Raw genomic sequence first — 19,020 nt, 5'->3', positions numbered from 1 at the left:
TTGCCGCAATGGGAAATCAAAGCGCATAGGATAGCAATAAAGAGGGACCAGGTAGTGAGCAGGATGCGCGTTAATCGCCATGTTGCAGGTAAATATAATCGCACAAAGTAACAATGCCAAAAAAATAAAAAAATAAAAAAGAAGCGGGGAAACTGGTCGGGAATGGCAGGAGGATCCTTGGAGCGCCTTCGCTTTAGTTGAAACAGCTTGCCGGGCTTAGGGTGCACGGGGCCAAAGGATGCACGGCATCAGTAGCAAATTGAGCCTGAAAAAAGGATTTAATGTTCAGTTTTTTAACAATTGCGGCTTGTGCGGCTAAAGAAGCAGCAGCAGCTGCTCCTCCGATGGCAACTGTGCAAGCAAGGAATCCTTTCTTCGTCCCCTCATTTGATTGAAACTTTCACCTTTGGATCTTCATCTGTCAGCGAGAGTTTTTCCCCCAACGACAGATTGCATTTCCAAAAAGGACCTTGACTGGCACGCGCATTCAGGCACATTGACAGCAGCAGCGACACAGGACTCGCTTATAGAAATCAGGAAGCCTTTCCAATTATTGAAAGTCAGCTTTCTGGGCCGTACCGCCTTCAATTCATTTTCATAATCCTCGGCACACTTCGCACTCAGTGGTGACAAATATTCTCAGCAAAAAAGCCAACTCACAACATTACTAATAAGAATATTATTGGAAACTTTAAATTTAATTGTTAATTTATAAATTGATATCTGGTTTAAAAAAAACTAAAATATATAGATCCCTAATTACAAAAGTATATAGAAATGTACAGATTGTTATCTATAAAGAAATAGAATATTCTACACCATTTACATTGGCTCGATATTGGAAAGCAGGTCTTTAAGCACAAAAGTATTAAACATATTACAACATTATATATATATATAGATATTTGCAAGCAGATATTTAAGCACAAAACTAATAAAAATATTACAACATATTATATTATATATAGAATCCCATTTTTAGCTACATTTGAATGACTTGGCTGGAAAGCAGCTAGATCTGACAGCACAGTTCGCATCAGATGTATTTTCGCCATTTCCGGTGTGCCAACCCTTTTTGCATCTTCAAGATGTCGCGTGGCCAACACGATCCGCAGCGCAGGGGTGACAAGGGGTTAAGCGTTAACTAATATTTTCCCTATCGTTATGCTAAAGAATCCGGTTCAATTTGCAGCGGCAAGCGAACAGAAGGGGAAATGGCTTTCCTGCGGCTTTGCCGGCCGTGTTCTACCTGACCCCCGGCCATAAATCAAATTAATACCCATAACATCGGCTCAGATCCGATCTGACTACTGCCTCCAATCTCAATCACAATTAACTCGAACTCGTGTTTCGTGGACTTCTCTCATTATTCAGACGGTTTTTGGCGCTCTAATGAACATTTTGTGGTTGCCTTGGTTGGACTTGAAGCGCAGGCAATTGTATTTTTTGGTTATTGGTGCTTTTCTATTTTTGTGCATCATTAGCCATAGGTCAGAGTTTCATTCATAAAGTGTTCTGTGTTTTTCCGTGCTGGCACTGGCTCCTAAATGATCCACAATGAAGTGATCATAGGCCATACAGTAGCAATTGTCGGCGGGAAAGCAAATGGGGCATCGGAAAAATGTAAAGAGAAGTTTTGTTAATTACGGCGCTTATGCTTTATTATTTAATTTGAGCATATTACAGAAATTTCATTGACATTTCTAGTAAATCACTATAGTACTTGATAAGTATTAGGTAGGAATGGAATGTATTCTTCCTATATTCCCCTAAAACTGCAAAATAAAGGTACTTTTAGAAAGTAACAAATGTTTAAAATGTACTTCATTCAATTTTACGCCATTAGCAGTCCTGAAATCCAACTAATAGAGTTACCCCACCGCTCAGCGAAGGGCGTGTCACTCAGAATGATGACGTACAACGCCCACACTTCGATGAACAAATGTTCGGATTTCACTCCCTGCGCTGCTTATGCGAAAACTATAAAATGAAAATTATGTACAGATTTCATAATCAATCAAAGTCATAAATGAAAAGAGCGCCGTAGAACGAAAAACAAAAAACTGATTGAAAAGTGGATATGGCGAGTATGGCGTACAACCCCCGCTAAAAAGCAAAAACAGCAGCGTAACCAAATGGGCTAGGGGTGCAGGATCGAGGGGGTTACGAGGTGGAAAGGCGTATCAAAGTTCCATAATGATGAGTAATTGATAGTGACATAAACGGTTTCCATTGGCAATATGCTTTGCTTTGGGAAAGGGGTTGGAGGCGCTGAGAGAGGGCTGTTTACCATCGGAGGGGTGAAAAGCCGGCAAGTGTTGATAATGATATTGAAACCCTTTTTTTTACCCTTTTTTTAGCCCATTTTATCAGCACTTTTTTCCGCCAAATTCTCACTTCATTTCGTTTAGTCTATAAAAATGCAATTGTTTAACCCTTTTTTTCCGCTCTTCCACTTATTTTCCTGTGATTTATAGCGCTGGCTACAAGCTGTCGTGGCAAAACAATATTAAATCCCTGGTATCTAAGGCCCGCCGACGGTATTGGATATCATAATTATAATAGCAACAACACGGGAAGCGGGGAAATCAACAAGGATGTTGGCCAGCAGATGACTTCCGCATGTGGCGATGGCCAGACATGTCTGCCACTCTCGTATTTTGGCATGGAGACGCTGGCATCTGTCAAACAGAGACAGAAATCCCTGCCAGACTTTCTAATACCGCTGCACGAAATTATGTTCCAGCAACAACATCATTACCAGCAAAGGACAATGGGCACATTAATTAATAGTCTGCCGCCCGGCTTGGGTTTGGTCGGGTATCCCCCACAAAAAGCCGAGACGTTCAAGTCGTTAACCCCGCCGAAAGCAGTGCAGCACCACCAAAATCACCAGAATCACCAGCACAACCAAAATCACCAAAATCACACCGGTGACCACTCCTTCGTCCGGCACTTTCACGAACGAGATCGCCTCATTCGGGAGCACCAGCTCAAGCATCAGCAATTGCGTGACGAGGAGGAAGTGCTTCAGGAGCAGGAACAGGAGCAGGACGAGGAGCAGGGGCACGAAACGCTGGGGAAACCCCACGATGTTTCATCTGAGCTGGAGCTGAAGCACAACCATCATTGGCATGGCGTCGTTTGCGATGCCAATGGCCATGCCACGAGGCTGCTCCACATTGCCACACCAAGGGCTGGACCTACACCACTGCCATCACATCAGCAACCGCCAGTCAGAGAGGTCCTGCCCCCGAACTCCACGTCCTTCTCGACTGTTGTGGATCCGCCCAAGGAGCCCAGCATTTACGAGCAGAAAACACCAAATGGTCGACATTGTCGTCCTGCCAACAAAGGTAAGTTTTATGCTCGAATTAATTGTTTAGCAGGGAGAAAAAGGGAAATGGAATAGTTGAGTAAATGGGGATAATGTGTTCAATATACTCAAAAATTACATAGTTCTATCTAAAGTTAAATAGTATACATATATTATGACAAATTTATTATAACTAGTGAGGGCTTTAATTATAATTTTATAAATGACTTTCAAAAATTTCTTTTGTACTCTCAAAAAGGGAGCTATCACAATCATACCACATTTCAAATCCAATTCAAGGTAACCCAAACCCAAGCACTCTGAAAGTTCAAAATAAAACCGAATTCAACTCAATTACAAGCTCTCAACTTAATACAATACCTCTCCCACATCGTCAGCCACCCCAAGCAAAGTCCAGTGGAAAGAAAAGAAAGTGGGTATAGAAAGTGCCCCTCGGAATTGCCAACATACAAACTCCATTTAAAATCACTAAAATATTAATAAATTTTACAAAAGTGCGAACAAAATATGCGTGAAAATTCTCAAGTACACCAGCGCAACCTTTACAACTTTATTTAATGGAATTTAAAACCACTTTGTACGACCCACTGGGTGGGTGGTTCAGACTGGGGTCATTTGGTGGGTGGTTGTCGGGCTGCCTGAAAAGGTTGCTTGCGGCATTCTAAAAAAAACCGAACCACAATTGCATGAGGTAACCTTTGACAGGGACACAACAAAAAGCGAAAACAGCACCCACCCCGCACCAACAATGGGCCAAATGGGAAAATCCAAAGTGAAAAGCTTGGAAAACTGCTGCCCTCGAAACTGGTGTCACTACCAACTGCGACCCGGTACCCTGAGCAGCTTATGGCCAATTGAGCCCCGCCTCGGGTACCAAACTCCACTCCGTGGGTGGCCGTAAATCCAATAAAAACGCTTTACAAGCCGTAAAGCAAAGATCATAAATCCATTTTTGTTTTCCACCCACCACCGCACCTCCATTTAAATGCGATTTACATTTTCCACCGACTTTAAAATGGTTGCGCATCGCCATAAGGGTTAGATTTGCATAGATTGATTTCTATTTAGACTGACAAAAAATGGAGTCAAATGGAAAGCTTTATTATATTTCAGTTGCTATATCTGCCATTCAGTTCCTAAAAAAATATATATATATTAAGTAGTATTTGTTGCTATAAAAAATTTAAAAAGCAATCTAAATATTTGGTTAAGGCCTAAAGAAGTTAAGAAAATGGCATTACATTGTGCAGTAAACCTTGTCATATTAACAAAAACGTTATGTAAAAGTCCATACTCAATTATAAATAATTTTAAATATATATAGCATTCATAGCGAACCATTTATTTAGAATATATTATTTTTTAAAGGATTTAATTCAATAACCAGCACGATAAATCGTTACAATAAGTATTTATGCCTTTGTACTTTTAAAGCCATTGAAAGTTTTCCAAGCTGTCAATCGCTGGAAGAAGAGGAACCCTCTCGAATCGTTCCCTCCAAAACTTTTCAACTCCTTCCATCTGCTGACCCAAAAAACAGAAACCGAGTACATCTTGTACAAAAAACCCACAAAAATAGCGCGCCAAAGTAGTAGAAAGAAACGCGATTAAAGCGAGCGCAAATCGATGAGGAAACCTCAGCAACGGAAATCAATAGAGGAAGAGCACAAAGCATCCTCTAAATGTCCTTTTACTTCCGCATTTGTAGCGCCGCATCTTCTGCCCTTCCAGGATTATTTATTAACGTTTATTGATTCCGACTTGCCCGGCGGCAATCTGCCACAGAAAATCGCTGTCAAACGGCGCTGCAACCCTTCGCCGAAGAACATAGTCTGATATTTCAGCAGAAAATGATGCATTTTCTTCACATTTTTTCGCCACACAATGCCGAAGAAAATTGCGCGCCGTTTTTTCAGTCCGTTTTTTTGGGACTGAAAACCGAAGAAAACTGCAGAGCAGAGGACTCAAGGGTAAAAATTGAGGATCACTGTCGAGGATTACCCGAGATCTTCCACGGCTTAGCTCTAAGGTAAACTCACGAGGGGTTGCAACCCCTTGGCTTCGGGCTACCTAAGGGTGAATGTACCCCAATAATGCGTAATTTTTTAAGGTAAAAACAGCTCGAAATTGAAAGAAATTCAAATTGAACAAAGGCCAATTTTTTGGGTGATTTTTTGTGCGATTTCTGTGTCTTCGGGGAGGGTGGGAAAAAGGCACGGCAAAATTGCGGTTCCTTTTTTAATTTTTTTTGGGTGCCAGGACTCTGATTAAGTACGGGATATCTAACGGAATTTTCGCAAAATTTTCTCACAATTTTTTGGGCAAAGAACTATTGATTTATGTGCCTGCTTTTAACCCATTTCGGATAAGGAAAATAATATGTTTTTTAAGAAAACCGTTACTTTTGGGCACAAAATTTTGATGCTAAGCTTTCAGGTCTTCGCTTCTTCTAGAAATTGGAAAAAATTGATAGTTTAAATAAATTCATCTTTAAAAAACTAAACTGTAGCCTAAGATGCCCTGCTAATATGAATATTTTACGCATAAATCTGCATAGACTGAAATACGTTTTAATTCTTCCACTAAAACGCCAACTAATGCCCATAAGCCGCTGCAGAAGCCACACAAAAGGACGAAAGATGTGAACCCCAACTGTAACCACTGCCCCAGCCTCAACTTCATATCCCCCCCAATTTCCCTATCCGAAATGTACAATCAACTTGAGGACGGAATGCTAGTCTCGTCTTATTTGCTTAACGCAAATTGGTATGTCATTTTAATGCGTTGCAACAACAAGAAGCGACAGGGAAATGTCGTAGTTTTCACAACCACCCGACTTTGTTTGGTTCCGGGTTAGTGCTGCTCCCACAACCACTTTCCACTTTCCTTCTCCCCCGGCGATCCTGGCGATGTCCTTGTCCTTGTCCCGTCTGTTTTCGTCATGCAAAACTCCCTTTTCCTTTCGATTTGCCGGCGATGCTGCGAAGCGTTTATTTTCTTGATTAATTTCAATGCCCAAAAACCTCCATGTTGCTATGCACATGTGTGCGTATTTGGCTGTTGGTCCCCCCGTTCTTTTTGTTGGTCCTGTCTGTTGTGTCCAGTGATGTCCTGGCTGTCTGTGCCGTCTGTGCCGTCTGCTCCTGGCAAATAATCAAATTGCCTAGACACCGCCCAAGAACTAGGCAAAATAACGCACGGGGAAAACTATCCAAAGTGAGGAACTGTTTATCTTTTGTCTCCCTGTGACAAGTTTAATCAGCAGCAGCAGCAGCAGCAACGCCAGGACCAAAAAGGATAACTATTGAAATTAGTTTGGGGGAGAATCGAACGATTGCTATTGATTTTCCTGAATTTTTCCTTTGTTCCTTAAATCATTTTGGCACTTTAATGTGCAGTAATGCGGAAATAGTTATAGTGGAATAGTTATTTGTGGGTAAAATACTTATGTTAGTAAAATTCTACAAAAATTATTACTCATATCAAAGCAACATCAGTTTAAGTGGCCTATTTAAACAGCTTTTTAAACGTTTATTAAACTTTTTCAACATTAAATTTCGAATCTTTTAAATGTTATAAAAAAATAATATTTAAAAATAATAAGAATGTTTATATTCATAAATGCTCGTTTATATTTCGCTTGCTTTTATTGCTGCTTTCAACATTCTTTAATTGTTTTCGTTTTTTCCAAGAGGAGACAAGAGGAAATCGAGTCCTGAAGGCAGAAACATTAATTTTGCAGTTTTAATTAAAATGCTTCAGACGAAACGGGAAATGGCCCAGGTCAGGGGAAGGGGAAGAGGAGGGGACTAGGAATGAATTTCCCTCAAGAAAGCATTTTCTCCTGCAACTCCCACGAACTTTGGCGCAAAGAGAAAGAAAGCCAGGGCAAGTGCAGTCACAGTCATAATCATAAAGTGTATGCGCTGTCGCCAGGGCTGCAAAGGTCCTTTTCTCCCGCTTTTCCTTCGCAAAAAAGCAGGAAAATCGAATGGGTGGGAGGTGGAAAAGGGAAAAGGAAAAGGGACGGAAGCAGGGGAGAAAACGAGAGAGCGCAACAACACTTGTTGTAATTACTCGAGCAAGTCTCGGTTCAATGGCTGCGGTGATGTTTATATGAATGAGCTTTGTGTTTATATAATCACACCAAATGCTCAACTTGATGGGTGGACTGGATGGCAGGACTGCAGTAGTGCAGGATTCGGGAAATGCAGGATTGAGTTTCATAGAATAACAATAAAAGGTGGTGAAAAGCTAGGGATTTTAACTGGCACTATGAATTTGGATCTGGACTCTTTCTTTAAAGTAACAAATATGTTTTATGTATATGAAAAGGAAAAGATTAAATAATAAAGAGCCCTAATATTTAACCTCCCAAAATATTATATAATTTAACTTGTTTATTTAAATATACATATACCATACCGTAAGTACCATTATTGTGATCAGAGATAGAGTGATGCATTCAATGTAAAGTCTGAAGGTAGCAAGTGAATCTTAGCAAGCTGAGCTCCCGAGGTTTCTCCAAAAAACTATACCTTCAGTCCGAACTATACATAACCATAAGCCCCAATGGTATATAGAAGCCAGACGACACCTTCCCAGGAGCACATAAAACCCCCCACTTAATTATGATTTACTTGCAACTGGGAGCAAATCGGGATATGCAAAGAAATGCTGCATACTGCGCAGAAAGTCGGAGAATGCATAATACATAGGCCACACCCATTCGCAGGAGAAGTCAACTTGTGGCCTATGCTAATGCAGGAAAATGTGGAAATGCAGGAAAATGTGAAACTGCAGGAGAGGGCCAACACAATGAAGTCCCAGCATATTCTGATCAGAATGCACAGCGACAAAGGATACGTTCCACACCACACCACAGCACACAAACCCACACGCACACACTGAAAGTCGGCTAACGGTGCAGGGGTTGATAGCTGGGGAAATGAGCGAGAGAGCGGAGAGGGAATGAGGAAAACTACGGCTGCAAATCATAAAGCATATCACACACACAGGCACAGACACTAGCCACTAGCCACCAGAAGAGAGAGTGAGAGAGAGGGCAGCGAGTGCGAGCGAGAGGTGGCATGCACATAGCAGAGAATGCAGCAAAATACGATTCCTCAATTCAGTTTCTAAGTTGCATTCGAGCGAAGAAGTTGAAGCTAGACGGTCCGGTTTCCTAACTCGTGCACAACTATTGAAATCGAACCGAGCAGACCGGGAAATTAGAAAATCATAGACTGCCTCAGTTGTGAATGTTTAAGTGACCAACGGATTATTTAAATTTTATGAACATTTGTTAAACACAAAACTGCGAAAATGATGGTGCTTCAGCAACAACAACAGCATCTCTGGGATGCGAACACAACCAGTAACACAAACACACAAGCAGCACAGCAATCGGCGAATGTGGAAAGCACGCCAACTAAAGTTTGCCATCAGGAAAATGCAACAGCGGCACACACATGTGAGTTTTTCAGGGCTGCCACCCCACAACCAGCCATGGAAGCTTTTCGATAGAGTTGTCAAATACAAACGGATTTAAAAAAAAATATTTTGAATTTTGTTGAGCATCTCTGTGAATATGATTTGAATATTTATTACAAAATTATACCAAAGTTAGATAACTTTAGAACAACCAACAAAACAGGATTTGAATATTTTAAAATGTAAAAATCTTTTAAAGCTGACTTTAGAATAAAATATATTCAAGAAGTCAGCCAAAACAACTTAACAAAGGAAAACCAAGATTTATAGTACCCCGTACCTGTTACAAAAACTTTTCACTTTCTCAAGCAATAAATTTGGTCAGAAGGGGACTAAGAATGAGTCCAGTCCAGGACACACAAAGGACACCGATTATCATTACACGCCCACACATTATCCCAGGTCCAGATCAGATGGAATAGCATATAGAAGAGGCACACACAATTTCCATATCAGATGAACGATTTCATGGCGTTTTGCAATAGATTTGATGCGATGTCCTGCTGCTGACGGTGTCCTTTTTTGGGCAGCTGCTGTCCTTGAGCATCCCACTGTGCGAGCGTGTGATCGTAGTTTTTAGATTTCTTGTGTTTGCATTTGCATCCTGGCAGTGTCCTTTTTACCTGTGCCCCAGACGCTGTCTTTCTTCCATGAGGGTATTTTGCATGAAGACAAAGGAGAAAGGAAACGCTGTTTTTTCTTCTCATTCCTGGCATTTCCTTAGTTTTTTAGGGCGAAAACTATTTGCCAGCCTAGGGAAATTTACATGGAACAAAAGAAAGAAACCAAATTAGCCACAAAAGGCAAATGTTCAGTAATTACATTTAAGCCGAAGGTGTGTGGATACAAAAAGGAAGAGCAATTCCAGCATGCAGATCATGTGCACAGCCAAAATCCCAAAGATCCTTTGACTAATGCCACTTGTTATCCTGCCAACAACCAACAAGTGAGGTGTGAGGTCAACCACCGCCTCCAACTAAGCCGACCCCAATCCCATCGGGCCAAACCAATACCCAACCACAAGGACAACGCCATTCCAATGGCCAATGGCCACTGGTAATCTGTATATTTATATTGTTTTGCACTGGACATTATGCACAAGGATTCCCCAAGTCAGAGCGTCCTCACACAATATATTGTCGTAAAAATATGTTACTTTTTCCCTGCTGCCCGTTGTCCTTTTTGGGCCAGGCTACTACTTTGCTTACGCCCCGAGGGAGCTATAAATTTAATATCTACTTTGCAAAACAAAAAACCAAATGGCACAAAAAAAGAGCTGAGGGAGAATGAGAAAGGACGGTGGGAAATAGCTAAAAGATGGTGAGGATTTGGTGCCCAGTCTTTTGAAGGGGCCTTAAATGCGAGGAATTCACTTAAATCAAAAACGTAACTATTGGTATAACCATTTAAGATACATTTCGATACCTTGGCATTACGTGCAGTGCACTTTTCTTAGGCTATAAAAAATTGCGTGAAAACTACTTTCAGCATAATGCCAACCATTTGCACTCGGAAATTGACTCTTAAAAACTTTACACCGCCGAGCACTCGGCTGAGAGCTGGAAACATTTTTGCATGTTATATACGCCATAAGAAATGTGTTATGTCCGAACTCCTAATGGACATTTTACGAGCCGGACATGAAACGAAAACACCCTGACACCAAGTCACCATCCCCACTTCTTGTTTAAGCAGTGTTTATCCCGTCCATATCTGTTCTGCGATGACGCGTATGTGTCATTTGCATTTGAGTTTTCTGCTGTTAGACATTATTAAAAATTAAAAACATATTTTTTTTCTCTTTGCAGTTATGCGGCACATGTCGAACTCACCCACACCGCCCTCGCCTCTGCGTTCGCTATCAGGTAAATAAATGTACATATAATATGGCTAATCCTTGGCCAGCATTCAGACGTCATGTCCTTTTTATCCTGCTCCCCGACTCGCTCGACTCGTGGCGGAACGTGGCTACTTTGTGGCTAAATTGATTACTCACACGACAGACAATTTTTATAGTTTTCAGTTTTCCTCTTTTTGCAATATGCAATAAGCCACGCATCCCCTTTTCCGCATCCCCTATCCACATTGGGATCTATTTCAGGGTTTGGCCTAGGTAGTAACTCAGAAGTGCGGCCAAGGACTGGCGTCCTTGTTCCTTCACAAGTTCCTGGCTCTGTTATAGGTAATGAGGCATTAGGTTAGGGCACCTATAATATTTATAGGTGCTGTTGGGCAACCAGCACGTGACTGAAGTGTGACCCAGGATGGGCCAGAAGCCTTTGGGTTTGAAGAAAGAAATCCGAGGGCTCTATGTGAGCGAATGCTACATGTTTAGCTTCTTGGTTCAAAAATTACATACTTTACTTTAACATGCAAAATAACCCAAAAACCTGATTAACCACAAATATGAACAATTTGTAGGAGCTTATCTTAGTAGCAAATTTACTGTATATTCCTTTTATCTTTATTTTATTTTCATGACAAGTTTTTGTAAAAATCGTAGGATTTAATTATTAAACATTTGAGTAGTTTTCGGTCCCAACATTGAAAATAATTGGTATAAACATGCATTCATTATGTGCCTTTGTATAAATTATTCAAACCTTAACTGCTTTTCATCCATTTCCATGGAATGCCACCCAAAATCTGCTTTGCCACTCCCACCAAAAACTCCCCCGAGAAAACAACCCCCGCATGGCAACAAGCTTAAACCAGAGATCATCCTTGTGAGACCCCTATATGCTCTTTTGACCTCCACCCCCACCTCCAACTCCCCCGGTGACCCTAACACGACCCTCTTCTGTTCGCAAACAAACAGAAATAACAATTTGTCAAAATGTAAATTTCTGCATTGGCGCATTTAAATGATGGGCAGGGCAATTATGTAAGTGCCCCGAATGCAAGGCCAACAACCCCTAACGAAGTGCAACTAATCTATGCAAAAACATGCATGGAAATCCACCCCATTTGAATAAATGCGGCGCATTAACAGGGTTGCCAATGCCATCCGATAGTAGTTGGCAATTAAACTTGCATTTTTATTGGTTTACACAAATTAGTTGAGTCAATCGGGCCAAGGGTGCCCCTAGACCCTCTCACACCCCTCCTCCATCCATTATGCATATTCAAATGTTGTCAAAATAATCGGGAAAGGGGGAACCCTTTTTTTTCAAATAAAGGGTTGCTTAACCGCTAAAAAACTCAAGTGCCGTAACATTAGCATCGCACACAAAAAAGGCAAACTGTTGATCCGGCTCAACCCTGTTTAACATATCATTTGAATAGCGTCGAGGTGTGAAGTCGATTGAGGGGGTAACCCTAGGCGAAGGGTTACCCTTGCCACCTCATTTTTTAAAGTGCCACTTGTTGAACGATCTCCCCTCGTTCTGGTTATTCAAATTGAAAGGATTTCGCTTGCGTGAAGTTAATTGAGGGGTAATTCGGGAGAGGAAGCGCGAGAAGGATATTACAATCAGCAGCTCTGATTGGGTGCTCTTTATTTATTCTAAAAAACTTTGTTTGGAGGGCGTTTCAAGGGCGTTTTTGTGGCATGCAAACAAGTTTAAAAGATTCCGTGGGCGTGACGAGTTCTTGATGAAGGGTTAGTAGTCAATGAAAGTGCAAAATGTAGGTGGTTATGAATTTAATTTAAATAATGGGGAACTTAGGAAATCGATTTAAAGGGTACCATTTATTAGGAGAGATTTTACTTCTAGCCACAAATGTTAATATATTGTATCTAAAGACTATTCAAGAAATCCTGTTCTATTTCCGAAAGTGGTTTTTACTCATAGATAAACAGCTTGAGATATGCAAGGATAATTGGATTGCCAGAGTCTGGCCCTCAATCACCCTTCGCCCATCTTTCAGTGCACTTTCCAAATTTTTGGCTGTATCTTTCCGATAAATCGAAACGCACTTTACATTCCCTTTTATGGAATGGCATAGAGGGAAAATCAACCCCTAAAAACTGCATGCAAAAGGAGTACCCAGAATTCGGAGTTTTCCAATAGAGGCAACACTTCATTTGTCAGTGGAAACATTCACACATTGCCATTGTGGCTGGACGAGGAACTTGCATTCACCATGTAGTCCTCATCAGCAGGATAACACATCTGCCACGGAGACAGACAAAGCGGTATCACCTGGTTTTGGGTTTCGAAAAAAATCGAGTTTCGATGCTCGTGGATCGCTCGCTGCAGGCGCGTTCCACTTACAAAGGATCACAACAGTGTTTCTTCGTCTTGATTTGAACTTGCTCGCGAGGCTTCTTGACTTTCCTGCTTTCTTTTCATTTTTTTCCAAAGCCAAACAATGCAACTTGGAACCCTTTTTCCTAGCTGGTTCAAATCTCCATCCAATGGCAAGATGCATTCGGTTCTAATCCGCAACTCGTGCATTCGAAATTGTAACGAATTTTAAATTCGCAACTGCGCTGCCGTCGGAGGGTTGAAAAATCATACCAAAAAGGGTGACAAATTTTGGACTATGCCTAACCCTTGGATGAGTTTCTGACTGGTTCCAATACATTTTCAATGGCTAATTTTATTACGGCGTATTCAACTTTCGCCGTTCTACATAAAGGGAGTCATAAAAACAGCTGCCCACATGCAATTTATTTTGCAAAGTTCAAACGCCCGCATTGGATATATATAATTTTTGAAACATTTCCTAATCCGCTGAATCGAGTTTAACATGGGGTTGAATCCGCTTAAAACTATCAATTCTCTTTATTTTCAAATCGGTTTAACATTTTTTACATTTCAGAAAAATGTTGGAAAGTTGATTTTTAATGGTGGATCGAAAGCGGGGAAGTTGGTTGCGCTATAAATATGAAGGAAAAGCTTTTATACTCGAAAGGCCCTTGATCATATTTCTCCAGTCGGAAGTTGAATACTCATTATTATATTTTCCCATCAAAATCAATAATTTTCTATTAAGAAATTATGAAATCTGAGCTCCTTTCGCTGCTCTACTGCGCATTTATCGGAGACAAAGGAGCAAGCATCCTGTTTGACTCCACCATGGCCTCTGATGTATGTATGGCTATTTTTCAATTATTATGCATGGTTGGGTTTTCAACAAGGATGTTGGGGTATGTCGATGGTTAATGGGGGAGTGGAGGCCACAAAGGGAACCCTTCCGCTTGAGCGTCTATCGTAGCCAACCGCAGGACGCAGACATTGGACAGGATAGCTGGGAAAGGATGGGCATTCGATTGGAAGATTGAATAAAATTTGACTTAAAAAGGCCGAAGAGAAAATGTTTACTGAAAGTCGGTGAATGAATACACTTTGTGCGTGAATAGAAAAGGCCTTAAAAGGGACTAGTGGGATATAGGATATATTATTCCCCTCAAAAATCTTATTTATTTTGGAAATACAATTAATTTGTTTAGCCAGCTAGACCTTTTATTTCGATACCTTCAAACATCCTTTCAAATTCATGCAACCTTTGAGATACCCTTTAAAATAGCTGCAGAAATATTGAAAAACTTGCCGAGTCTTTTAGTTAAAATCAAATTATGCCACGCGTGCGTTGACCAGTCCGGCTACTTGAACTTCATTGAGTTGGAAAATTGAAAAGCAAACTACCCACAATCATCTACTATAAAAATATCCTTTTTCCTTACTTACAGACTGTGGCAAGAGCTTCGAGGAGGAGGAACTGGAGCTGGGCGAGAACTGCGAGATGCCCCAGAATCTGAGCAGCAAGCGCCAGGCCAGAGAACTGGATTCTGAGCTGGAAAACGAGGTCCTGGACTTGGCTCCGCCACCAAAGAGATTGGCGGAAGCCCAGTTGAAGGAGGAGCGGGAGGAGGAAAAGGGAGCCAGTGTCAATCCACCACAGCCCGTGGGATTTGCGCCGGAGGAAATGCATCAGGCCCTGCAACTGCAGCTGCACAGCTACATCGAAATGGTGCGCCAACTGGCGCCAGAAACCTTTCCCAATCCCAACCTGGTCACGCAGTTCCTGCTGCAGAACTCCCTGCAGGCCCTGGCGCAGTTTCAGGCCCTGCAGCAGATGAAGCAGCAGCAAAGGGAGGATCCTCTGCCCAGTTACTCCACCCCCTTGGCCAAATCACCTCTGAGAAGTCCCTCCCTAAGTCCCGTGCCCAGGCACAGCAAGTCCCAGCAGCGAACTCCGCCAAACTCGATGACCGCCAATTCGCTGGGTCTGAGCAGTGCCGTGATGACTCCAAATACGCCCAGCATGCAACAGCAACAGCATCCGCAGCTGCAGCAGAGCACTCCGAAGCCCACGAGTGGACTAACGGTGGCATCCGCCATGGCCAAACTGGAGCAGTCGCCGGAGGAAACCACCGATCTGGAGGAGCTGGAGCAGTTCGCCAAGACCTTCAAGCAGCGCAGAATCAAACTGGGCTTCACCCAGGGCGATGTGGGTCTGGCCATGGGCAAACTGTATGGCAATGACTTCTCGCAGACCACGATTTCCCGCTTTGAAGCCCTCAATCTGAGCTTCAAGAACATGTGCAAGCTGAAGCCGCTGCTCCAGAAATGGTTGGAGGATGCGGACAGCACAGTGGCCAAGTCGGGCGGCGGAGTCTTCAACATCAACACGATGACCAGCACCCTGAGCAGCACACCGGAAAGCATTCTGGGACGCAGGCGAAAGAAGCGCACCTCCATCGAGACCACGGTGCGGACCACGCTGGAGAAGGCCTTCCTGATGAACTGCAAGCCCACGTCGGAGGAGATCAGCCAGCTGTCCGAGCGCTTGAACATGGACAAGGAGGTGATCCGGGTGTGGTTCTGCAATCGCCGCCAGAAGGAGAAGCGCATCAATCCCTCGCTGGATCTGGACAGTCCCACGGGCACTCCACTGAGCAGTCATGCCTTTGGGTATCCACCGCAGGCTCTGAACATGTCCCACATGCAAATGGAGGCCGGATCGGGCTCCTTCTGCGGCAGCTCCATCAGTTCCGGGGAATAGGAGATGCGGGATCACCGTGGAAATCCATCAATCCAATGTTGTACATAGTCAGCTTATACTCCAAATTCTTCCACAACATTCCACAAGCCACTCTCTCCATATCAAATGCAAACAATGAATGCCATGGATGTATTTAAAAAACTAGGTGATAGCATGTCGTATCAGAAAATCCATTACGAATTTATGAGTACATATAGCTCCACTACACTACACTACACCTATTCGTATCTGTATGCATATAGAGTTCCTAGTTCTAGCTATTCCCCAAATGCCATACGTGTATCTGTTGTGCCCCATATCCACTATGCCACAAATCAATCCCCTAGTTGTATTTAATGTGTATTGACTTAGATGTGTATGTACGGTGTACCGATGTTGTTGTACGATGTCCAATTGTAAATTGATCTTGAACACACTTAGATCGTAACATTTCAAAAATTTCAATAAAATTATTCCGATAAAATAATTTATAAAAACAAAATGTCTTTTATTGTTGGGTGAAAACTATGATGAAACTTTGAGATATAAAGTCTATACTGATATTGAGAATTAGCATCATCTAATCTAAACTTGTTGCTAAAAAGTATTTAGTTGAATTAAATTTCTATCAAATATATTTAAAAAAGTCCTAAAAGTTCAATTTAATCTACCACACATATTCACCATGTAGATACCAAGTATGTTTTTGAAACACCCCAGCTTATTATTCAATTAGCCAGCGCTTTAGGATTTGGACAGCGTGTGCCGTATGAAAACGCACTCGAATCTCATTAGGCACCGCCTAAATAAATATTGAACGAGGTATTTAGTTAACTGATTTCCTTGGCCCGCTCCAAAAGCGTTTGCCAGCCACGCGACAAAGGCAAACAAGACCATTTTTTAATAAACTTCCTGGCAAACGCGGGCCAGAACAGCAAAAGGATGCGAAGGACCCACACCAGCAACCCCTTTTTTATGTTCAGTTGGTTGTCGAGTGTGGATTTGCTGGATAAGAAATCACTTCATCTTTTTGGGCCCGGCGACAGTCAATATGGCAGCCCAGACAGAACCCTTATTTGTATATCGAGGCAAGCGTGTAAATCCTTTTTTATCAACCCCCAACCCCGATCCCTCAGCCCGGACTGCCCCTGCTGCCAAAAGTTTGCCGGATTCTGATTCGTTTAGGGCACGAATCTCTAAAAAATGATAGAGTTGGGGAAGTTGGCAAAGGGTTCATGCCATCAATTCACACATAGTTATGTCATATGCTCCTGGCCTCGGTGGTTGATTTTGGTCTTGTTCTGGCTTACAGCTCCTGTTGTTTGCTGTTCTGGGCATCCGATGTGGGCAGTGGAAGTATTTTATGTTGTCCCAGTTGTATCCTTTGGAAATCGCTTAGGCGAGTCAAGTCCTCAGTCCTCAGTCCTTGATGGAGATATCTTAATGGAAGTGTGCCAATAAATTAGGTAAATGATTGTGGAAAGGAGTGGCAAGGACACATGTGCTTAGCACTTTTAAGCTGGAAAAATAATATTGAGTAATATTATCTATGCACTTTAAGAAAGCTTTAAAGTATCCCGAAATATCGTGATTCTCATATATTAATTCTCAATCATATTGATTTTATAGGGGTACTCAAAATTCTATTTTAATGAACTGTTTAATGTTTTAATAAATTATTTCGCATTCAGGCAACTCTTATGCCTCAGCGATATTTATTTAAAACTTGACGACTTACTTGCCCGCAGCTGACCAGAGTTGCGAATAAATTTTTAATCTGGCCAGAAGTGAAATCTCGACCAGAATGCTTACCCTATTTAATTTGCAGGCCATTCGCCCCCACATTCGAGCTCGTGCACACATCAAACGGAGGCCAAAGGAAAAGCCCATCGATTCCAGCACTCACACTTAATTGGCGAGCACTCGAATCTCGGGAAGCTCGGGGGCTTGGGACTCTTTGAATGTTATCAGTCCAGTGCAGACGACGTGCGTCCATTCCACATGGCCAAAATGTAAAGAATGGCCACGGACGCAAAATGGCTTTGAGCAATTTGGGTTTGAAATGGGGGAACTTCAACGGAAACTTCAATTGCATTGGTCATATTCAAAGTGCCCTAAGCCTGAGCAGGTCCAAGTGGGTTGATAAGCCCCGTGGGCTATTATTCAGGGGATTCCCTGATTCCCGGTGGTTGCAGATCGTCCGGTCGAGATTTCATTCGGGTTTCGTTTGATCGATTTCCTTTCCTGTTGTTCGATGGACATTTTGGCAAACATTTGCTGCATTTGCAAATTGAATTTCTTGTCCGGAATATATTTCGTTCTCATTTCGCCCGATTCATTTATAACAATTTAATGAAATTTTCGAATGCGTTTTCATAATATTGTCGTGGTCCTGGCATCATTAATCACTCGCCACTTGGCAGGACTAACGAAAATTAAGCTTCCTTTATGCTTTCGCTCCAGCATTTCTATTCTTGATGCTCACTTCGGTGTTGCCTCCTTGAGTGGCATGAACTAGATGAAAGTATTTCGTTGAACTGAGCTGTTTAATGGTTGAACCATTAACTAAACACTTTAAATTTTATTTTAAATGGAAATAGATTATTAATTTCTTGAAATTATATTTATAGAAGTTATATAAATTTATGGTGACATTACTCTTATATCCCTAAATACACTTATAAATAAAACACTAATAAACTTGACATTTTCCAACCTTTGATTTATTGAATTTTTTAGTTTCCTTTGTTACTTTTCAATCTGCTAGATACTGAGATCTAAGATATAGCAGACATTGGTAAATTCAGCTGAGTTTGGCGAAATGAAAAGTGCTCGCAAATTATATGGCGAACATATGTTAAATTTCTGCGTGACTGGCTGACAATTTGGTGCTTTGAATTTCAATTCGTCTAGCAAAAAGAAATGTAACAAGGACATACGAGGACAGGACACACCCCTTTGCGCCCTTTTCGCCCGAATGGAGAACATAAGACTTGTGCAAACATTTGGCCGAAAACAACAGCAGCGGCGGGGGAAAACACAATTGAATTACAATGAAAATATGAAATGAGCAAAAAGCAGATGAAGAAAATCGCATACAGAAATTAAGCAAACAGGCGAAACAAAGGAAAAACCCCCGAAATAAAAAGTTTCAAAAGTGTGGGCCACTGGCTCTGGCAAATAGCTCGGGAAAAAAGCGCAAATTCAATATTTGCTCAAGAAAGAAATGGGAACGAGGACGAGAATAAGAACGAAAA

General features: G+C 41.8%; 1 protein-coding gene across 2 annotated transcripts in view; it reads left to right on the top strand.

The window, feature by feature from the left end:
* LOC6527403 (POU domain protein 2) overlaps window positions 1–16,254 on the top strand; it is a 30,881-nt gene extending 14,627 nt beyond the window's left edge. The window contains exons 4-6 of one of the 2 annotated variants that reach the window (XM_002088459.3): window positions 2,478–3,356; window positions 10,639–10,695; window positions 14,469–16,254. In XM_002088459.3, the coding sequence (XP_002088495.1) occupies window positions 2,478–3,356; window positions 10,639–10,695; window positions 14,469–15,784 (2,252 nt within the window). In that variant the 3' untranslated portion in view covers window positions 15,785–16,254. Of the gene's footprint in view, window positions 1–2,477; window positions 3,357–8,476; window positions 8,811–10,638; window positions 10,696–14,468 lie in introns of those variants that run through there. The other variant, XM_015198185.2, reaches the window with a different exon arrangement.
* The last annotated feature ends 2,766 nt before the right edge of the window (window positions 16,255–19,020 follow it).

The sequence above is a fragment of the Drosophila yakuba genome, chromosome 2L, assembly GCF_016746365.2.
Source record: "Drosophila yakuba strain Tai18E2 chromosome 2L, Prin_Dyak_Tai18E2_2.1, whole genome shotgun sequence".
NCBI lineage: Eukaryota > Metazoa > Arthropoda > Insecta > Diptera > Drosophilidae > Drosophila > Drosophila yakuba.
The sequence above is the reverse complement of the archived record's forward strand: the minus strand, read 5'-3'. Positions and strand labels throughout refer to the sequence as shown.